Source organism: Hemiscyllium ocellatum, chromosome 28 (assembly GCF_020745735.1).
Source record: "Hemiscyllium ocellatum isolate sHemOce1 chromosome 28, sHemOce1.pat.X.cur, whole genome shotgun sequence".
Classification (NCBI taxonomy): domain Eukaryota; kingdom Metazoa; phylum Chordata; class Chondrichthyes; order Orectolobiformes; family Hemiscylliidae; genus Hemiscyllium; species Hemiscyllium ocellatum.
In genome coordinates this window covers 3776207-3793497 of record NC_083428.1, presented here as the reverse complement: position 1 = coordinate 3793497, position 17291 = coordinate 3776207, and the positions used below count along the sequence as shown (strand labels likewise).

Genomic DNA, 17291 nt, shown 5'->3' with positions numbered 1-17291 from the left:
CACCAGGCTTTCCTATACACAGTCAGTGCCATACCATACACACCAAACTCTCCTATACACAGTCAGTGCCATACCATACACACCAAACTCTCCTATACACAGTCAGTGCCATACCATACACACCAGGCTCTCCTATACACAGTCAGTGCCATGCCATACACACCAGGCTTTCCTATACACAGTCAGGATAGGAGCTTTTGTGTGATCTGAAGGATCTGGTAACTGCCAGGTTTTCCCCTATCATTGATGGATTTTCTTAGAATGTGACTTTTGAGTTTTGCTGCTTTTTCTGCTATCTTTTTTGATTACAGAGCGGTTTTCTTTTCCAATATACTCTGGTTTCAGTTTCAGTTTCATTGGATCCAAAGTCACTTTTTTAAAGGATTGTGGCTGGCACAGTGGTAAGCACTGCTGCCTCACAGCGTCAGGGCCCGGGTTCGATTCCAGCCTCAAGCTGTGCGTCTGTGTGGGTTTCATCCGGGTGCTCTGGTTCCCTCCCAGCATCCAAAGACCTACAGGTTAGGGTTAATTCGCCATGCTAAATTCCCATAGTGTTCAGTGATGTGTAGGTGAAGATGCTTTAGTCAGGAGTAAATATAGGGTATTAGGATAGGGGAATAGGTCTGGGTAGGTTATTAGGCGAAAGTGAGTACTGGAGATTAGAGTCAAGAGTGTGGTGCTGGAAAAGTACAGCAGGTCAGGCAGCATCCAAGGGGCAGGAAAATAGACATTTTGGGCAAAAGCCCTTCATCAGGAATGGGTTACTCTTCAGAGGGTCAGTATGAACTTGTTGGGTCAAATGGCCTGTTTCCACACTGTAGGGATTTTATTCCTGATCTACAATAACAGCTTGCTCATTGTGGCTGTTTACTTTTGCTGGTACGTTCCTGCATTCTCAGGTTTTCTCAGCCTTTTGTTTGACCTCTCCCTCTCTGTAGACATGAAGTAAGTCACTAGATAAGCCTTCCCTCCAGGATTTTCCCCACTTTAGTTTCGATAACCAGCTAGCATCACTGCACTGTCATTGAGTTTCACATCAACTACACCCACCTCTTTCTTCGCAGTCCAGGGCTCTGGTCACTGTTTGTCAGATTGTATGAGGGTGGGGTCCGCACTCAGGTGTGTGGGCACTAACAGACTGTACAAGAATAGTAAGAGATGCCAGCTCTGGGACTCAATATACTCTGGTTTCAGTTTCATCTGATCCAACGTCACTGACTGGGGAGACAGTGGTGCAGTGATTCTGGCCCTCGATTAGTCATCCCAGGCTAATCCTTTAGGGAAATGTGTACAAATTTCACCAGTTCCTCCTCTGGTAGAATTTAATTATAATTAAAATATCTGAAATTTAAAGCTAGTGATGGTGACTATGAAACTATCATTGATTGATGCAAAAACCCATCTGATTCACGAATGCCCTTTCGGGATGGCACAGTGGCTCAGTGGTTAGCACTACTGGCTGGTAGTACCAAGGACCTGGGTTTGATTCCAGCCTTGGGTAACTGTCTGTGTGGAATTTGCATGTTCTCCCTGGGCCTGTGTGGGTTTCCTCTGGGTGATCAGGTTTCCTCCCATGGTCCATATGCAGATTGGCCAGTTGGATATGTAGTCCCCAGATGGATTAGCCATGAGAAATCCAGGGCTACAGGGATAATGTAGGGAGGTGAGTCTGGATGGGATGGTCCTTGGAGGGTCAGGGTGGACCTGATGGGCTCAATGGCCTTTTGAGATTCTATGATCTCAGGAAGAAAAACTGCAACGTTTACCTGGTCTGGTCTACATGTGACTCCTGATCCACAACACACGACTGACTCTTAACTGCCGTTTAGGCAATTGTGGATGGACAATAGCTACTGACCCTGCCAGCAATGTCCACATCCCAAGTAGGAATTAACTACAATGTAACTCATTTTACAAAGACACTCAGCTGCTGTTCTTAGAGTAAAAGTAAATTAATCTTTACTCCACACTGACCATGTGCTATCCAGTGAAGACATCTTTGCTTGATATTTGGGAGAATGTTTGGCAGGTCTGTTCTTGAAAGGATTGCTTCATACATAATCTTGCCTTTCCATTCGATGCCAAGGATACATCATTCCCCAAGTCTTTTAACTCCTTTCCCAAAGCTGCCCATTGCCTACAGCTGAGGTTGAGATTGGGTTTATTCACCATTTCATTCCAAAGCGACGTCTTCCACACCCTAGCATTTACTGTACGGAAGAAATTATCTCGCTGAGCCTGAAAGTCAGCCACACAGAACTTCCCTTGCAATCTCACGAGCATATTATCAAATGAGATTTTTATAATTGGTCTGAGATTTTTAAACACAACTGGACCAGAAGAGCTATGAGGTTTTGCTGCAGCTCTATAAAGCCCTGGTTAGACCACACTTGGAATATTGTGTTCGGTTCTGGTCGCTTTATTATAGGAAGGGTGTGGAAGCTTTAGAGGGGGTGCAGAGGAGATTTACCAGGATGCTGCCTGGACTGGAGGACATGTCTTATGAAGAAAGGCTGAGGGAGCTAGGGCTTTTCTCATTGGAGTGAAGAAGGATGAGAGGTGACTTGATAGAGGTGTACAAGATGATGAGAGGCATAAATAGAGTGGATAGCCAGAGATTCCTTTCCCAGGGTGGAAAGCACTAGCACGAGGGGGCAGAATTTTAGGGTGATTGGAGGAAGGTTTAGCGGAGATGTCACAGGTTGGTTCTTTACACAGAGAGTGATGGGTGCGTAGAATGCACTGCAGCAGTGATAATATAGTCAGATACATTGGGGACATTTAAGTGATTCGGATAGGTACATGGATGATAGTAAAATGTCGGGTATTGATGTTAGAGTAGGATAAAAGTTTGGCAAAACATCAAGGGCCAAAGAGGCTGTACTGTTCAATTCTATATTCTATGTTACAGAAGCAAAATCTATCAGTGTTCGATTGGAAAGAGTATAAAAGGAGGAGAGAAGGAAGACTTTCTCCAGAGTCAGTGTGAGAAGTGAAAGGTCACTAGCACTCAGTCCTAAAAGATTCTGAATTAATTTGTCTCTGTTGCTGCACACAGCATCCCTGTTCCTTCCAATCTCTTGCTTTCCTCAGATGTCCCACTTCAAAGGGAATGGTAAGACGAAGCAGGATGGTAAGAGGAGTCCCTACCTCACAAAGAAAATAAATTCTGGACTGAATTAACTATCGGATGGAGCCAGCTCTATAACCCTGATAAAGCTGAGCCAACTTCAGGACAACAGGAGAAACTGCCAAAGGCATTGGATGACAAGATCAAGGAAGAATGGTACCTCAAAAAATCTAAACCAATTTCAGCAGCAAGTTATTCATCGCATGCTGTTGCTCTCCATCTTTCAGATCAATTAATAAAGTGCTCTTCAGTGGATGTACAACATTCCATGGTTCTATTTTGAAGACAAGCAAGGTAACTCTCCTCAGTGTCCTGTCAATATTTATCCCTCAATCAACACTCAACCATTTCACATAATAGCCATAACACCAGGTATTAATCCCTCTTTTTTGTTTTTGCTGAGGGATTGGCCTAAGACAAGTGCAGTTATTACAAAGGAGCAGGGAAATCCTGAACTCCACAGGACATTACTCAAGAGACGATTGAAACAGTGATGATTGTAGCCAGTGAAATGCTATCTCCTCTGTTAAGTTCTAAGGATGAAGATGAAGATAAAGACAAGAAATAATGATCAAATCTTCATGTGTACCTTCACCTTCTCTGCACGGGGGAAAAAGGAAAGGCATTCTTAGTTTTAATCTCAGTATCCAATCCCTTCTCCCTATTTTAGGAAAAGTTGCATCCATCACTGTTACATATCATTTGTTTGCCACATGTCTGGGGTTTCTGAAATTCTGCAGTTGCTAAATCAACATATTTTAATTGAAAGTAGGTAAAGTCTTTTTAAATGTTTCTATCAAACTAACTTGGGTGTTCCATTGTTAATTCATAATTATTAAAAGTCTATTTGATGAAAGTTTGACTTTTTTCACACAGAGGGTGGTACGTGTATGGAATGAGCTGCCAGAGGATGTGGTGGAGGCTGGCACAATTGCAACATTTAAGAGGCATTTGGATGGTATATGAAGGATTTGGAGGGATATGGGTTGGGTGCTGGCAGGTGAGACTAGATTGGGTTGGGATATCTGGTCGGCATGGACGGGTTGGACCAAAGGGTTTGTTTCCATGCTGTACATCTCTATGACTCTATTGCTTGTAATTAAAATATCTTTCTATTTGGAAATTCAAACCGTCTATAATTTTCTGGAAATAATTAATTATTGCTTTACCTTTAACCTAAACTTTAAAATTTATAATGATTGCATTTGGGGTTATATATCTGAAATGTTAACTTATTAAAAGTCAATAAAACAATTTAAAGTTAAAGGTGTTGTGTCAGACTCTTATTGGTTGCACAACGCACAGTTATATAATAAACGTAGCATTGTCAAAAGGACAAAGGTGTTTCATACAAGTGACTATCAAGCAAAATTTAACAAAAAACTAAAAGAAGATATAATAAGACAGGTGACTAAAATCTTGGGCAAAGACTCAGAATTTTAAGGAGGACCTTAAAAGGATGAGAGGGGCAAGGAATTTTAAGGGACTGCACAGTTCAAGACAACCCACCCCCTAAAGTAACAAGCTGCCTGTCCCCTCTCAGTGGGCAGTTCTTGTGCCTGAGAAAGTGGGTTATGGGTTCTGGTCCCATCCAGAGAATTCAAACTCCTGGGTTGACACTCCCACTGTAGTACAGAGGTATTGCTGCACTGTCAGATATGTTGTTTGTTTTTGGCTGAATCTTAACCCAGTAGGACTGTTCAGGTGCAGAAAAGATGATGCCAAGACACTGTTTCTAGCAAGAGCAGGGAATTCTCCCCAGTGTCCTGGGTCAAATAAACCCTTCTACCTTCACCTTGGAACCATGCTGCTCCTTCAACAAGGTTATCTTGTCCTTGGCTTCTTTCAAGAGAGGTTGTAAAAGGCAGAGGTTCTGATTTCTCTGGTTCTCTCTCTCTCTCTAACATCTCTCCAATAAGAGCCTTTATTTGAATTTACTATTTTTGCCAAGGGGTATGTGGGAGGAAATTGGAACACTCAATTTGCTAAGATGTGGTGGTATCGTGTCGGTGGGGTTTTCATTTGTTGTTATTCTAAACTCTGTTTTCTTCTGCTTGTGTTTCAGTCAGTAGTGTGAAAATAAATTCTGTTTTACTTGAAGCCAAGCCGTCTGACCAGTTGCATCGTTCCTGGAATATCCATTTTACATCTGCCTAAAACAACTAACAAAGTTAGGGTCTGGGCTAACCTCCGAAAACATTTTGAGGAAGTCTGGCCTGATTCATGATAACCTAATGGGAACAAACGAGATAATTGAGCAGGGTAGCAGTTTGGGTAGTGATGGTCAGGATATAGCAGGAAGGGACAGAGAACACAAACCACTGAGTGCTTCAGCAGAAAAAGGTCATAAGTTGCAAAAATGAGACAATCACGGAATGGAAGGCTCTGCATCTGACTACATGCAGCATTCATAATAAAATGAATGAATTGTTCACAGCGATAGAAATAAATATGTCAGGGCTGATAGCCATTGTAGAGGAATGGTTGCAAGGTGGCTAAAGCTAGAACATGAATATTAAAAGGTATTTGACATTTAAAAAGATGGGAAGCTAGGAAAAGGTGGTAACTTTATTCTGTTCAATAAGGATGACATTAGTATGGGAGTGAAAGATTACCTTAGCTTGAAAGAGCAAGATGTAGAATCAGTTTAGGTAGAGATAAAAAATGGGAACAATAAGGCACCACTGGTGGGAGCAGTTTATAAGCTCCTAACAGTAGTTACAGTGAAGTAACTATAGTCCCAGAGGACCATAGAGCTGCTCTCTCATGAGACAGAGAGAGAAAGAGAGAGAGATGACTGATGGTGTTTAACCTGAGGGTCACCACATCTCAAGTGAGGGGTGTGTTTGAGAAAGTGGAACCTTTGTGGGAAACTCAGCCAGTGTGGGAATTGCCTCTGTGCTGTTAGCATTAACCAGCTGTGCACCCAACTGAACTAACTGCCCAAGCTACACCTGTTCCTTCCAGCTCCATACTTCAATCACTGACAATGTTTAAAAAGGAGGGAGACAGAGGAGTTGAAGGCTGAGGAAGATCAGCCATAATCTTGTAGAATAGATGAGCAAGTTTGAGAGACTGAATGGCTTACTCTTGTTTCTTATGTATTTACATGATTTAGTCTTTGCATCATGCTGCTTGTAGGGTCTTCATGTCCTTCTGGAACTGCAGCAGCGACTACACTTTAAAAGAAACAGCATTGGCTGTAAGGTGCTCTGGATGTCCTGTTGTCATGGAAGGTACTATATAAATGCAGGTCCCTTAACAAAGAATGTGCAATATCAGCTTCACCCACTTGCCAGGATTGAATTAACAATTATCTCTGACATATTTGCTTTATTTTCATTTAATTCAGATTAAATCACTGAACCATGACTATATAATCAATCTTGAGTCAATGACCATGTGAAACCCAGCAACCAGATTTGGTTTATACCCCCTGCACACCCCCTCAACAAGCACCCTCCCCCAACTTTGCCACCAACCGCCCCCCCCCCCCTTTGCTGCCAAACCCCTTTGCCACAAACCCCCCCATTGCACCGTCCCTCCCATTTCATCCACCATACCCCTCCACACCCACACACCCCTCCACACCCACACACCCCTCCACACCCACACACCCCTCCACACCCACACACCCCTCCACACCCACACACCCCTCCACACCCACACACCCCTCCACACCCACACACCCCTCCACACCCACACACCCCTTCACACCCACACACCCCTCCACACCCACACACCCCTTCACACCCACACACCCCTTCACACCCACACACCCCTCCACACCCACACACCCCTCCACACCCACACACCCCTTCACACCCACACACCCCTCCACACCCACACACCCCTCCACACCCACACACCCCTCCACACCCACACACCCCTCCACACCCACACACCCCTTCACACCCACACACCCCTCCACACCCACACACCCCTCCACACCCACACACCCCTCCACACCCACACACCCCTCCACACCCACACACCCCTCCACACCCACACACCCCTCCACACCCACACACCCCTTCACACGCACACACCCCTTCACACCCACACACCCCTTCACACCCACACACCCCTCCACACCCACACACCCCTCCACACCCACACACCCCTCCACACCCACACACCCCTCCACACCCACACACCCCTCCACACCCACACACCCCTTCACACCCACACACCCCTCCACACCCACACACCCCTCCACACCCACACACCCCTTCACACCCACACACACACCTTCACACCCACACACCCCTCCACACCCACACACCCCTCCACACCCACACACCCCTCCACACCCACACACCCCTTCACACCCACACACCCCTTCACACCCACACACCCCTCCACACCCACACACCCCTTCACACCCACACACCCCTTCACACCCACACACCCCTCCACACCCACACACCCCTTCACACCCACACACCCCTTCACACCCACACACCCCTCCACACCCACACACCCCTCCACACCCACACACCCCTTCACACCCACACACCCCTCCACACCCACACACCCCTCCACACCCACACACCCTTTCACACCCACACACACACCTTCACATCCACACAACCTTCACACCCACACATCCCTCTACACCCACCGCCTCCCCATTGCAACCACCATACCCCTTCACACCCACACACATACCTTCACATCCACACATCCCTCACACCCACACACACCTCACACCCACACACCCCTTCATACCCATCGCCCCCCCCATTGCATCCACCATCCCCCTTCACACCCACACACCCCTTTCCATCCACACACCCTTCACACCCACACACCCCTCACACCCACACACAATTCACACTCTCATATCCCTTCCCACCCACCATACCCCTTCGTACCCACACACCCCTTCACACACCCACACACCCCTTCATACCCACCGTCCTTCCCATTGCAACCACGATATCCCTTCACACCCACCACATCCCTTCCCACTAACCACGCCCCATTGCAACCACTGCCCCCCTCACACCCACTGCCCCATCATTGCATCCACCACTCCCCTTCTGCACCACCACCCCACTTCACACCCACCACCCCCTTCACACCCTAAAGATACTGTCTCAGACCAGGGAACAGTTGACTACTCCATTTGACTTCGCCCGCACAGAGAACGGAGGAATACAGTATTCACTGGCCTGGCACAAATTCCACCAGACATTTCTCCTTGAAGCATCACCTGACAGAGGTCTTTATAATTACAAGGGGCTTGTTAGACAGAGAGAGTGTGTTTGTGTTTGCGGGGCAGGCTAGGACTTGGTGCTGTAAGGCAGTCACTCAGAAACCCAACAGGGCTTTCAGGAGAAACATCTCCCCCCAGAGACTGCGGAGAATGTGGAACTCCCACTGGGAGACACTGATGGGAAAAGCATCAGTGAAGAGGAAGCTGGTTGGACACATGAGGCAGAAAGAAATGGCAGGATATATTAATGGGATGAAGAGGGGAAACTTGTATGGAGAAAAAAGGGTTAGCATGGGCCAAATGGCCTATTTCTGTGCTATAAAGTTTGTAGAACACTAGTCAACTTTAGCAGACAGAGGCTTATGCTCGAAACGTCGAATTCCCTATTCCTGAGATGCTGCCTAACCTGCTGTGCTTTAACCAGCAACACATTTTCAGCTTTAGCAGACAGACCCCTGGGGATGTTTGGGACAGTGGGTTGGACGTTGGGTGGGGGTGGGGGGCAGATTCTGTTACCAGCTGTTGGCACAGTTAGAAATGGCCTTGCCTGTTCCCACAGTAAAGATAGGAGCTCCCCCAATGCCTGGATTGGTGATGGCAGACCTTATACACACACACACACACACACACACACACACACACACACACACACACACACACACACACATACATATCCACACACACACACACATACATATCCACACACACACACACACATACACACACACACATACACACACAGGCACATACACACAGACACATGCGCACACACACACACACACACACACACAGGCACATACACACACCCACACAGACACACACCCACGCACAGGCACATACACACAGATACACGTGCGCACACACACAGGCGCACACAGACACACATACACACACACAGCCATGCACACGCACACACAGACACACGCGCGCACACACCAACACACACACACACATATACATACACAGACATGGACACTAACACACATACACACACCCACACAGACAGACAGACAGACAGACAGACACACACACACACACACACAATACTTGGGGAGGCTGTGAGGCCAGCACAGACTATCCAGCAGCTGTCCAAACCACATTCACACCCCCCTCCCTCCCACCGTTCATCAAATCTAATCGGCAGTTCTGACACTTTCCAATGCTGGCTGTAAATGCTGTTGGACCTTGAGGTCCTGCCCCAGATACAGCGATTGCACAGATTTCTGAGAGACAGCTTTGAGCTTTCTGGGACAATGACATAATTGTTGAAGGCACTGAGCTCAGCATCAGAGACTGGGGCTTGATGCTGGATACTTGCCGCAGCATTGTTCTGTTATTTAATTTCTGGTCAGTGATTAGCAGCCTGACATAACTCACTACACCAGGTGAGATCCTATCACCACCAATCACAGCCCCCGCCCCAATGACCTATATCACCCACCACAGCCTGACTCCACCTCACCCCACCCCATCCTTCCTATCTGATCCAGCTCTCCCCCTCCCCCCCCCACCTCAGAAGCTATTGGGATCTCAACAGAGTTGGAGGTTTCAGCAAATGTCTCCTGGCTGCTACTCTCTCTGAATTTTCTCTTGATGGTTTTTCCTCCTGGATTGGAGAACTGCATGTGAGAATCTGTGTCTGGACTTTTCTTTTTTTTGCCAAGGGGTGTGTTTATGGGATGTTATTATATTGGACAGTTAATTAGTAAGAGTTACTGTACTTGTTATTCTGTTAAGTTTCCAATAGAGTTAAGTTATTCAAAATTCCTCTCTCTTTGGTTGTATTTTAACTACAGTGTTTAAATAAATTGTGTTTTGCTTAACATTGAATAGTTTGACCAGTTGCCTTGCACCTGGAACATACACTTTATATTCACCTTTTTTTTAAAAAAAGAGAAAATTAGGGTCTACCTACCTTAGAACATAGAGCACAGAACATTACAGCGCAGTACAGGCCCTTCGGCCCTCGATGTTGCACCGCCCTGTCATACTAATCTGAAACCCATCCCACCTACACTATTCCATGTACGTCCATTTGCCTGTCCAATGACAACTTAAATGCACTTAAACTTGGCAAATCTACTACTGGTGCAGGCAAAGCATTCCATACCCTTACTACTCTCTGAGTAAAGAAACTACCTCTGACATCTGTCTTATACCTATCTCCCCTCACTTTAACGTACCTTCTTAAAATATTCTGAGGAAGTCTAGACTGGCCCATAACAGGCAGTTGAGTGAAGCCTGGTCAAAGTGGTAGATTTTAAGGAGTATCTTAAAGAGGTTTTAGTGAGTGAGTTACAGAGAGTGGGACCCCAGCAAGCAAAGCCCCCAGTGGTGGAGCAGTTAATGTCAGGGATACTCAACAGGACGGTATCAGAGAACAGAGATCCAGGTGATGGAGGGACTGAGGATATTGTAGAGATTGAGAGAGCAGGGTATGGAGGGAGTTGTAATATTTAGTGGCTGTGATCCCTCCGCAATCAAATATCCTGTTGCCATGCTACCTCAGCTAAGTAGATGAAGCATCAGATAGATTGGTCTGGGAAGGAACTTTTGAGGCAACCTTTCATCTCAGCTCGGCTCATTTCCAGAGAGGGTTAGGATTTACTCTCAAACTAGTTGATACAATACTTATTTCATAGTAAAACATATTTTATCCTGGCCTTGCTTTCACCCAGAAGATTCCACTTGATATTGTGCTCGCTGCCAAGTTTCCACATGTGACGTAAGCCAACTTTGGTCTGAAAATTATTTTACTTTATGTTCTATTCAATCTACACAGCCCTTCACCCAGCCACTGGCTCATACATCAGGCAGCTAATCCCTTGCTGCTCGTATGAATGATATCAGAACGAGAGAGCTTGGATTTTCCCAGCTCATCAACATTTAGACACAGAGTAATGCTCGCTGTACACATTTTTTGAACTGAGTGAAAAGCTACCTCTACACTTTTAAACAGAAAGCAGGACAGGTGTTGGGCAAAATGGTGGCTCAGTGGTTAGCACTGCTGCCTCACAGCGTCAGGGACCTGGGTTCGATTCCACTCTCAGGCGACTGTCTGTTTGGAATTTGCGCATTCACCCTGTGTCTGTGTGGGTTTCCCCTGAGTGTTCTGGTTTCCTCTCATAGTCCAAAGGTGTGCAGGTTAGGTGGATTGGCCAATAGGAGAGCAGGGTTACAGGGATAAGTTGGGATGTGGGTCTAGGTGAGATGTCTCTTCAGAGGTTTGGTGTGGACTTGATGGGCCAAATGACCTGCTTCCACACTGTAGGGATTCTGGGTACAGCATGGGAGTAGATACAGAATAAAGTTCCCTTTATACAGTCTCCATCAAACACTCCCAGGACAGGGACTGCATGGGGTTAGATCCAGAGTAAAGCTTCCCTCTACAGTGTCCTCCATCAAACACTCCCAGGGGCAGGGATAGCATGGGGTTAGATACAGGATTAAAGCCCCCTCTACTCATTTAGACTGAAAGTAATGCTCCTTCTCTACTGTCCCCATCAAACACTCCCAAGACAGGTACAGCACAGGGTTAGATACAGAGTAAAGCTCCCTCTACACTGTCCCCATCAAACACTCCCAAGACAGGTACAGCACAGGGTTAGATACAGAGTAAAGCTCCCTCTACACTGTCCCCATCAAACACTCCCAAGATAGGTACAGCACAGGTTAGATACAGAGTAAAGCTTCCTCTACACTGTCCTCATCAAACATTTTTAGGACAGGAACAGCATGGCATTAGCTACAATGTAAAGCTTCTTCTCCACTATCCCCATCAAGCACTTCCAGGACAGGGACAGCTTAGGGTTAAATACAGAGTAAAATTTTCTCTACACTGTCCCCATCAAACACTCCCAGGACAGGGACAGCATAGCATTAGCTACAGTGTAAAGCTTCCTCTACACCATCCCCATCAAACACTCCCAGGACTGGGACAGCAAAAGGTTAGCTTGAGTGTAAAGCTACCTGTACACTCCCTATGCAGCACTGAGGGAGTGCTGCACTGTCAGAAATGTGCTCATTTCACAATGAAGAGTTAAATTAAGCCTGCATCAGCCTCTCTCATGTAGATACAAAAGATCCCATTACTGTGTTTCAGACAAGTCCAGGGAAATTCTCCTTGGTATCCTGGCTAATATTTACTCTTCACACAACACCTTTGAACAGGTAACCTGATGAGTCATTGTGGGATCTTGCTGACTGAAAGTTGCTGTGATGTAGAAAACATGGTGGACAGCGATTTGACTCCACGTATTTTTGTCACCTGAGTTTGTGAAAGATACTATTTAAATAAAATTCTTTCTTTCAGTTTGGTCTTAAAATGCAAATAATTCTTTCATGGGGAAACCAAAGAACCACAGAAAGACAAATAACTTCACTTGGACGAAGCTCTGTGATCACAGTCTAAACTGTCTAAAAAGAAAATGATTCTCAGACTTTTGCAGCTGTGTTTCAGCTCAACATAAACACGAGGCCCAATTGTGACAGTCAGAATTAAACAGACATCGATCTGAATAATGGGGCTGCACTGAGCTGATAGAAGGAAAGGTTCCAAAACTATGTTCTTTACTTTCTTCATAATTATGTTGTCAATGAGACTCAAAATATAGCCACATTCTCCCTCTGATTGTTTTGAGTCCTGTCCTGGATGGCCTCCTAGGGCAATGACCTTCCCACATCCGGGTTTCTCTTGCCCTGGGTGGAGTTTTAACTCAGGAATTCACACCAGCCCTGAGGCCGTCTCGAATCAAACACTGTGCTCACCAACCACCATCACACACACACACAAAGAAGCATACACATTCTCTCACAAGGTAAAAACAATGACTGTAGATGCTGGAAACCAGATTCTGGATTAGAGGTGCTGGGACACTCGCACCAATCAACCCCATCATCCTGTGTCCCAACATTTCAACTCCCCCTCCCACTCTGCTGAGGACATGGAGGTCCTGGGCCTCTTTCACCGCCGCTCCCTCACCACCAGACGCCTGGAGGAATAATGCCTCATCTTCCACCTCGGAACACTTCAACCCCAGGGCATCAATGTGGATTTCACCAGTTTCCTTATTTCCCCTTCCCCCACCTCACCCCAGTTCCAAACTTCCAGCTCAGCACTGTCTATCACACACGCGCACACATACACACAGTCTCTTTCTCTCATACACACAGTCTGAAACTTCTTTGATGTATGGTAAGGTGGTTAGGGTTTCTGGCTGTGTTTGGTCTGCTTGTCATGGTTTGATCTTGAGGAATCTGCGGACTGTATTTTTTGAGTATCTGTTCTTCTTGAATACGTTGTGTAGGTGGTTCTCCTCTGTTTTCTGAAGTTTGTCTGTGCTGCAGTGTGAGGTGGCTCATTGGAATAGTGTTCTGATACAGCTTCGTTTGTTTGTGTTGGGATGATTGCTGGTGTAGTTAAGTATTTGGTCAGTGTTTGTCGGTTTTCTTATACGCAGGTTTGTAGTTCTCTTTGTCCTTTCTTTCAACTGTGATGTCCAGGAATGTGAGTTTGTTGTAGGTTTCTTCCTCCTTAGTGAACTTTATGCCTGTGAGGGTGTTGTTGATGATGTCAGAAATGACAGCCAGATTACTAATACCCCTCGGAATCCTAGTAGCACACAAACCCACCAACACTCTCAAACAAAAACTAACAAACTTAAAAGACCCAGTACAACCCATGAACAAAACCAATGTCATCTACAAAGTTCCATGCAAGGACTGCCACAAACACTACGTAGGACAAACAGGAAGAAAGTTAGCCACCAGGATACATGAACACCAGCTAGCCACAAAAAGACACGCCCTCACTCCCTCGTAGCCCTACACAAGGATGAAAAAAACCACCATTTCGATTGGGACAACACATCTATCCTGGGACAGGCTAAGCAAAGACATGCCAGAGAATTCCTAGAGGTCTGGCACTCCAACCACAACGTTATAAACAAACACATAGATCTAGATACCATCTATCAACCCCTCAGAAAATGAACAGGAAATGACATCACCACAAACCCCAGGAACCCCATCCAGGACAAACATATAAATAGAAAACAGGAGACAACAGCTTCGCTTCACTTGGAGGTCGCCACTGATGATGTTACCCAGCCAGGTAATGAAACGTCTGGATGTCAAACCTACAGCTCAGCGAGCAAACCTACACCCTAAACCTCAACCTGAGCTACAAACCTTCACAAACCTTGCTCGTGCTTCCAATTAAACCTGTTGGACTGTAACCTGGTGATGTGTGATTTTTAGCTCTAACTGACCTTGTCATGGTGGTGTTGTTTTCTTGCACCCAGTGTAGCAGGCTGGCATTGACCTCTCTAACTTCACATCATGCTGACCTTGCTTTTGTGCACCTCCTGTGTAGCCATGACCCTGTATGCCTCACTCAGTCTAAGCACCCTGTGGTCTGTATGTTCTTTTATGTTATGATCTGCCTGCACTGTTTACAAAACAAAGCTTTTCACTGTACTTAGGTACATGTGACAACAATAAATCAGATCAAATCAAATCAAATCGTTGGATGTGAGCATCATTGACAAAGCCAGCATTTATTTCCTCTTCCCAGTGCCCTTGGCGTCAATCACATTGCTGTGGATCTGGAGTCATATGTAGCCCAGACTGGTTAAAGATAGCAGATTTCCTTCTCTAAAAGATATTAGTGAACCAGGTGGGTTTTTGCAACAATCCACTGTAAAGCCTTGATCTTAGTGACTGGCAGAACAGACTCAAGGACCAATAATTGATTTGTGATTCTAATTTCCACTGTTCCTTTGTCCAAATGTGGGATCTTACTATGCATAATTTGGCTGCTGCTTTTCAAATGCTGCAACAGTGACTCATCATCAGTCCTTCATTGGCTTTGATTTACTTCCCCTGGACATTTGTAACAGACCCTACACAACAAGGCCACACTGGCAAATGCCCAAACACTAGGTCTAAATTTTGAGAGGATTCCACTATTGGACCACACTTGGTGAACAATCTGACATTAAAAACCAGTTTCAGATAATCATAAAACCACTCACTTACACTTGCTACCTTTGTCCTTCTGGGTGGTAGATTCCGAGTAGATTTCAAAGAAATTGGTTCCATATGCTTGTTATGGTCAAACAGCAGGTTCATAACAAACAAGCCATGGGCCAGGGGAAGTTTGAGTTTAAACAGAAAGGGATTTGAAATCCCAGGGATCAAACTCAGGAAAAAAGTAATTCTCTACAGCAGCAGGGAGACTGACTGTTCAAAATATTTACTGACAACAAAATAATTATCTTAGTCATATTCTTTGTGAACAATGTTCTTGGAAAAGGTGATGGATACCAGACCTGGGGTAATATGTACAGGAATGCAGAAGCAACCCAGATGTAACACCAGTATCACCAAGCTATACATCATTTTGATTTAAAAGCAATAAAACCAAAATATTGTGGATGCTGGAAATCAGAAACAAACACAAAATGCCATAGATACCCAGCAGGTCAGGCAGTTTTATAGCAAGAGAAACAATTCACATTTTAAATCCAATGTGATGTTTTTACAGCATTCTGTAGAAGAGTCATACCAGACTCAAAATGTTGACTCGAAACATTAACTCTATTTTTCTTTCTGCTGCCAGACCCATTGAGTTTCAGCAGCATTTTCTGTAGAACCAAATCACCATTCTTTCAGTGTCAGTCAGAATGTGGGAACCCCATCCCTAACAGTACTGTGACTGTACAGTATAAACTGCACAATGTAGTGATTCAGTCAGAAGACAGCTCATCATTGGGTAAGGCAGAAACAATTTCAGTCAGGCTTCCTGTTTCTGTTCCATCTTGTTGAACCAATTGAAGCATGTCGGGTGTGATACATCACATTACATTGTATAGTATTCAGAGCTAGGAACACACAAAGATTAGTCTCAAACATAGTGTTTATACCCCATTTACACAGTTTGATGGTCTATAAGATATAGAATGTTTGTATCAATACAATTAATGTAATGGTTATATAGTGTTTTACCCAGAAACACAATAAAATGCTCTCATTTGCGCATTTATACCACCAGCACTAAGTAAAACAATACATTGCATGATACACAGTAACAGCGTGAAACTTTATAACATAACAATGTACCCTATACAATATACAGTGTTATGACAGGTAACAGTTTGAAACTTTACAATGTTGTAGCCAGTAACAGTGGGATACAATATAGTGTGGTAGCCAGCAACAATGTATTTAAAACTCAGTAATACAATTGTGTTCTGAATTTAAGGAGCATTTTACTCTGGCAGTGAGTCCACCCTCAGTCCTCTATCTTGGTTTGGTGTGATCCTACAGGAAAATAACGCTTTCTCACCTCCCTTCCATCTACACCTCACCTTGACCAAATCTACCCTCTCACCAAAGCCAGCTCCTTCCCAAACCTGCCCCTCACCACTCAGCCCCCTCACTCTTCCTGCCCCCTCACCCTCACCATACCGCTCTTACCAGGTCTGTGCCACGGTGAAACGGCGCTGCAGCCGGATGCTCCTGTTCATCATGAGTTTGCGGAAGAGCAGCGGGGAGTTTCGCGGCGAGTTCCGAGGAGATGCTTTAGGGGACGCAGCGGGGGATTTGCCAGAGGCTCTGGGTGCCGGGAGCAAGTAGTTTCCAGTCTGGGATTGCCCCTCAGCTGTGCCATCTTCACACACAGGGCAAGGCTCCTGCTTCAGCGAAGCCATGCGGTGTCCAGGTGGAAAACAGTCCTTTGGGTGAGAATGAGAGTGAGAGTGTGTGAGAGTGAGAGTGTGTGAGAGTGAGAGTGTGTGTGTGTGCGTCTGAGTGAGCCAGCAAGTGAGTGAGTGAGGAGTGAGTGATAGTCTGTGTGTGAGTGGGTGAGAGACTGCAGAGGGAGAGTCAATGTGAAATCTCTACCCCCTGCCCGCTGCTCAGACCCAGCTCTCGCTGACT

General features: G+C 45.5%; 1 protein-coding gene across 6 annotated transcripts in view; it reads right to left on the bottom strand.

The window, feature by feature from the left end:
- The window catches only part of LOC132828788 (cAMP-specific 3',5'-cyclic phosphodiesterase 4C-like), a 331268-nt gene that overhangs the window by 164919 nt on the left and 149058 nt on the right, over window positions 1-17291 (bottom strand). The window contains exon 1 of one of the 6 annotated variants that reach the window (XM_060845878.1): window positions 16830-17186. The exons of 4 other annotated variants lie outside the window; for them this stretch is intronic. In XM_060845878.1, the coding sequence (XP_060701861.1) occupies window positions 16830-17062 (233 nt within the window). In that variant the 5' untranslated portion in view covers window positions 17063-17186. Of the gene's footprint in view, window positions 1-16829; window positions 17187-17291 lie in introns of those variants that run through there. One more of the 6 variants, XM_060845881.1, reaches the window with a different exon arrangement.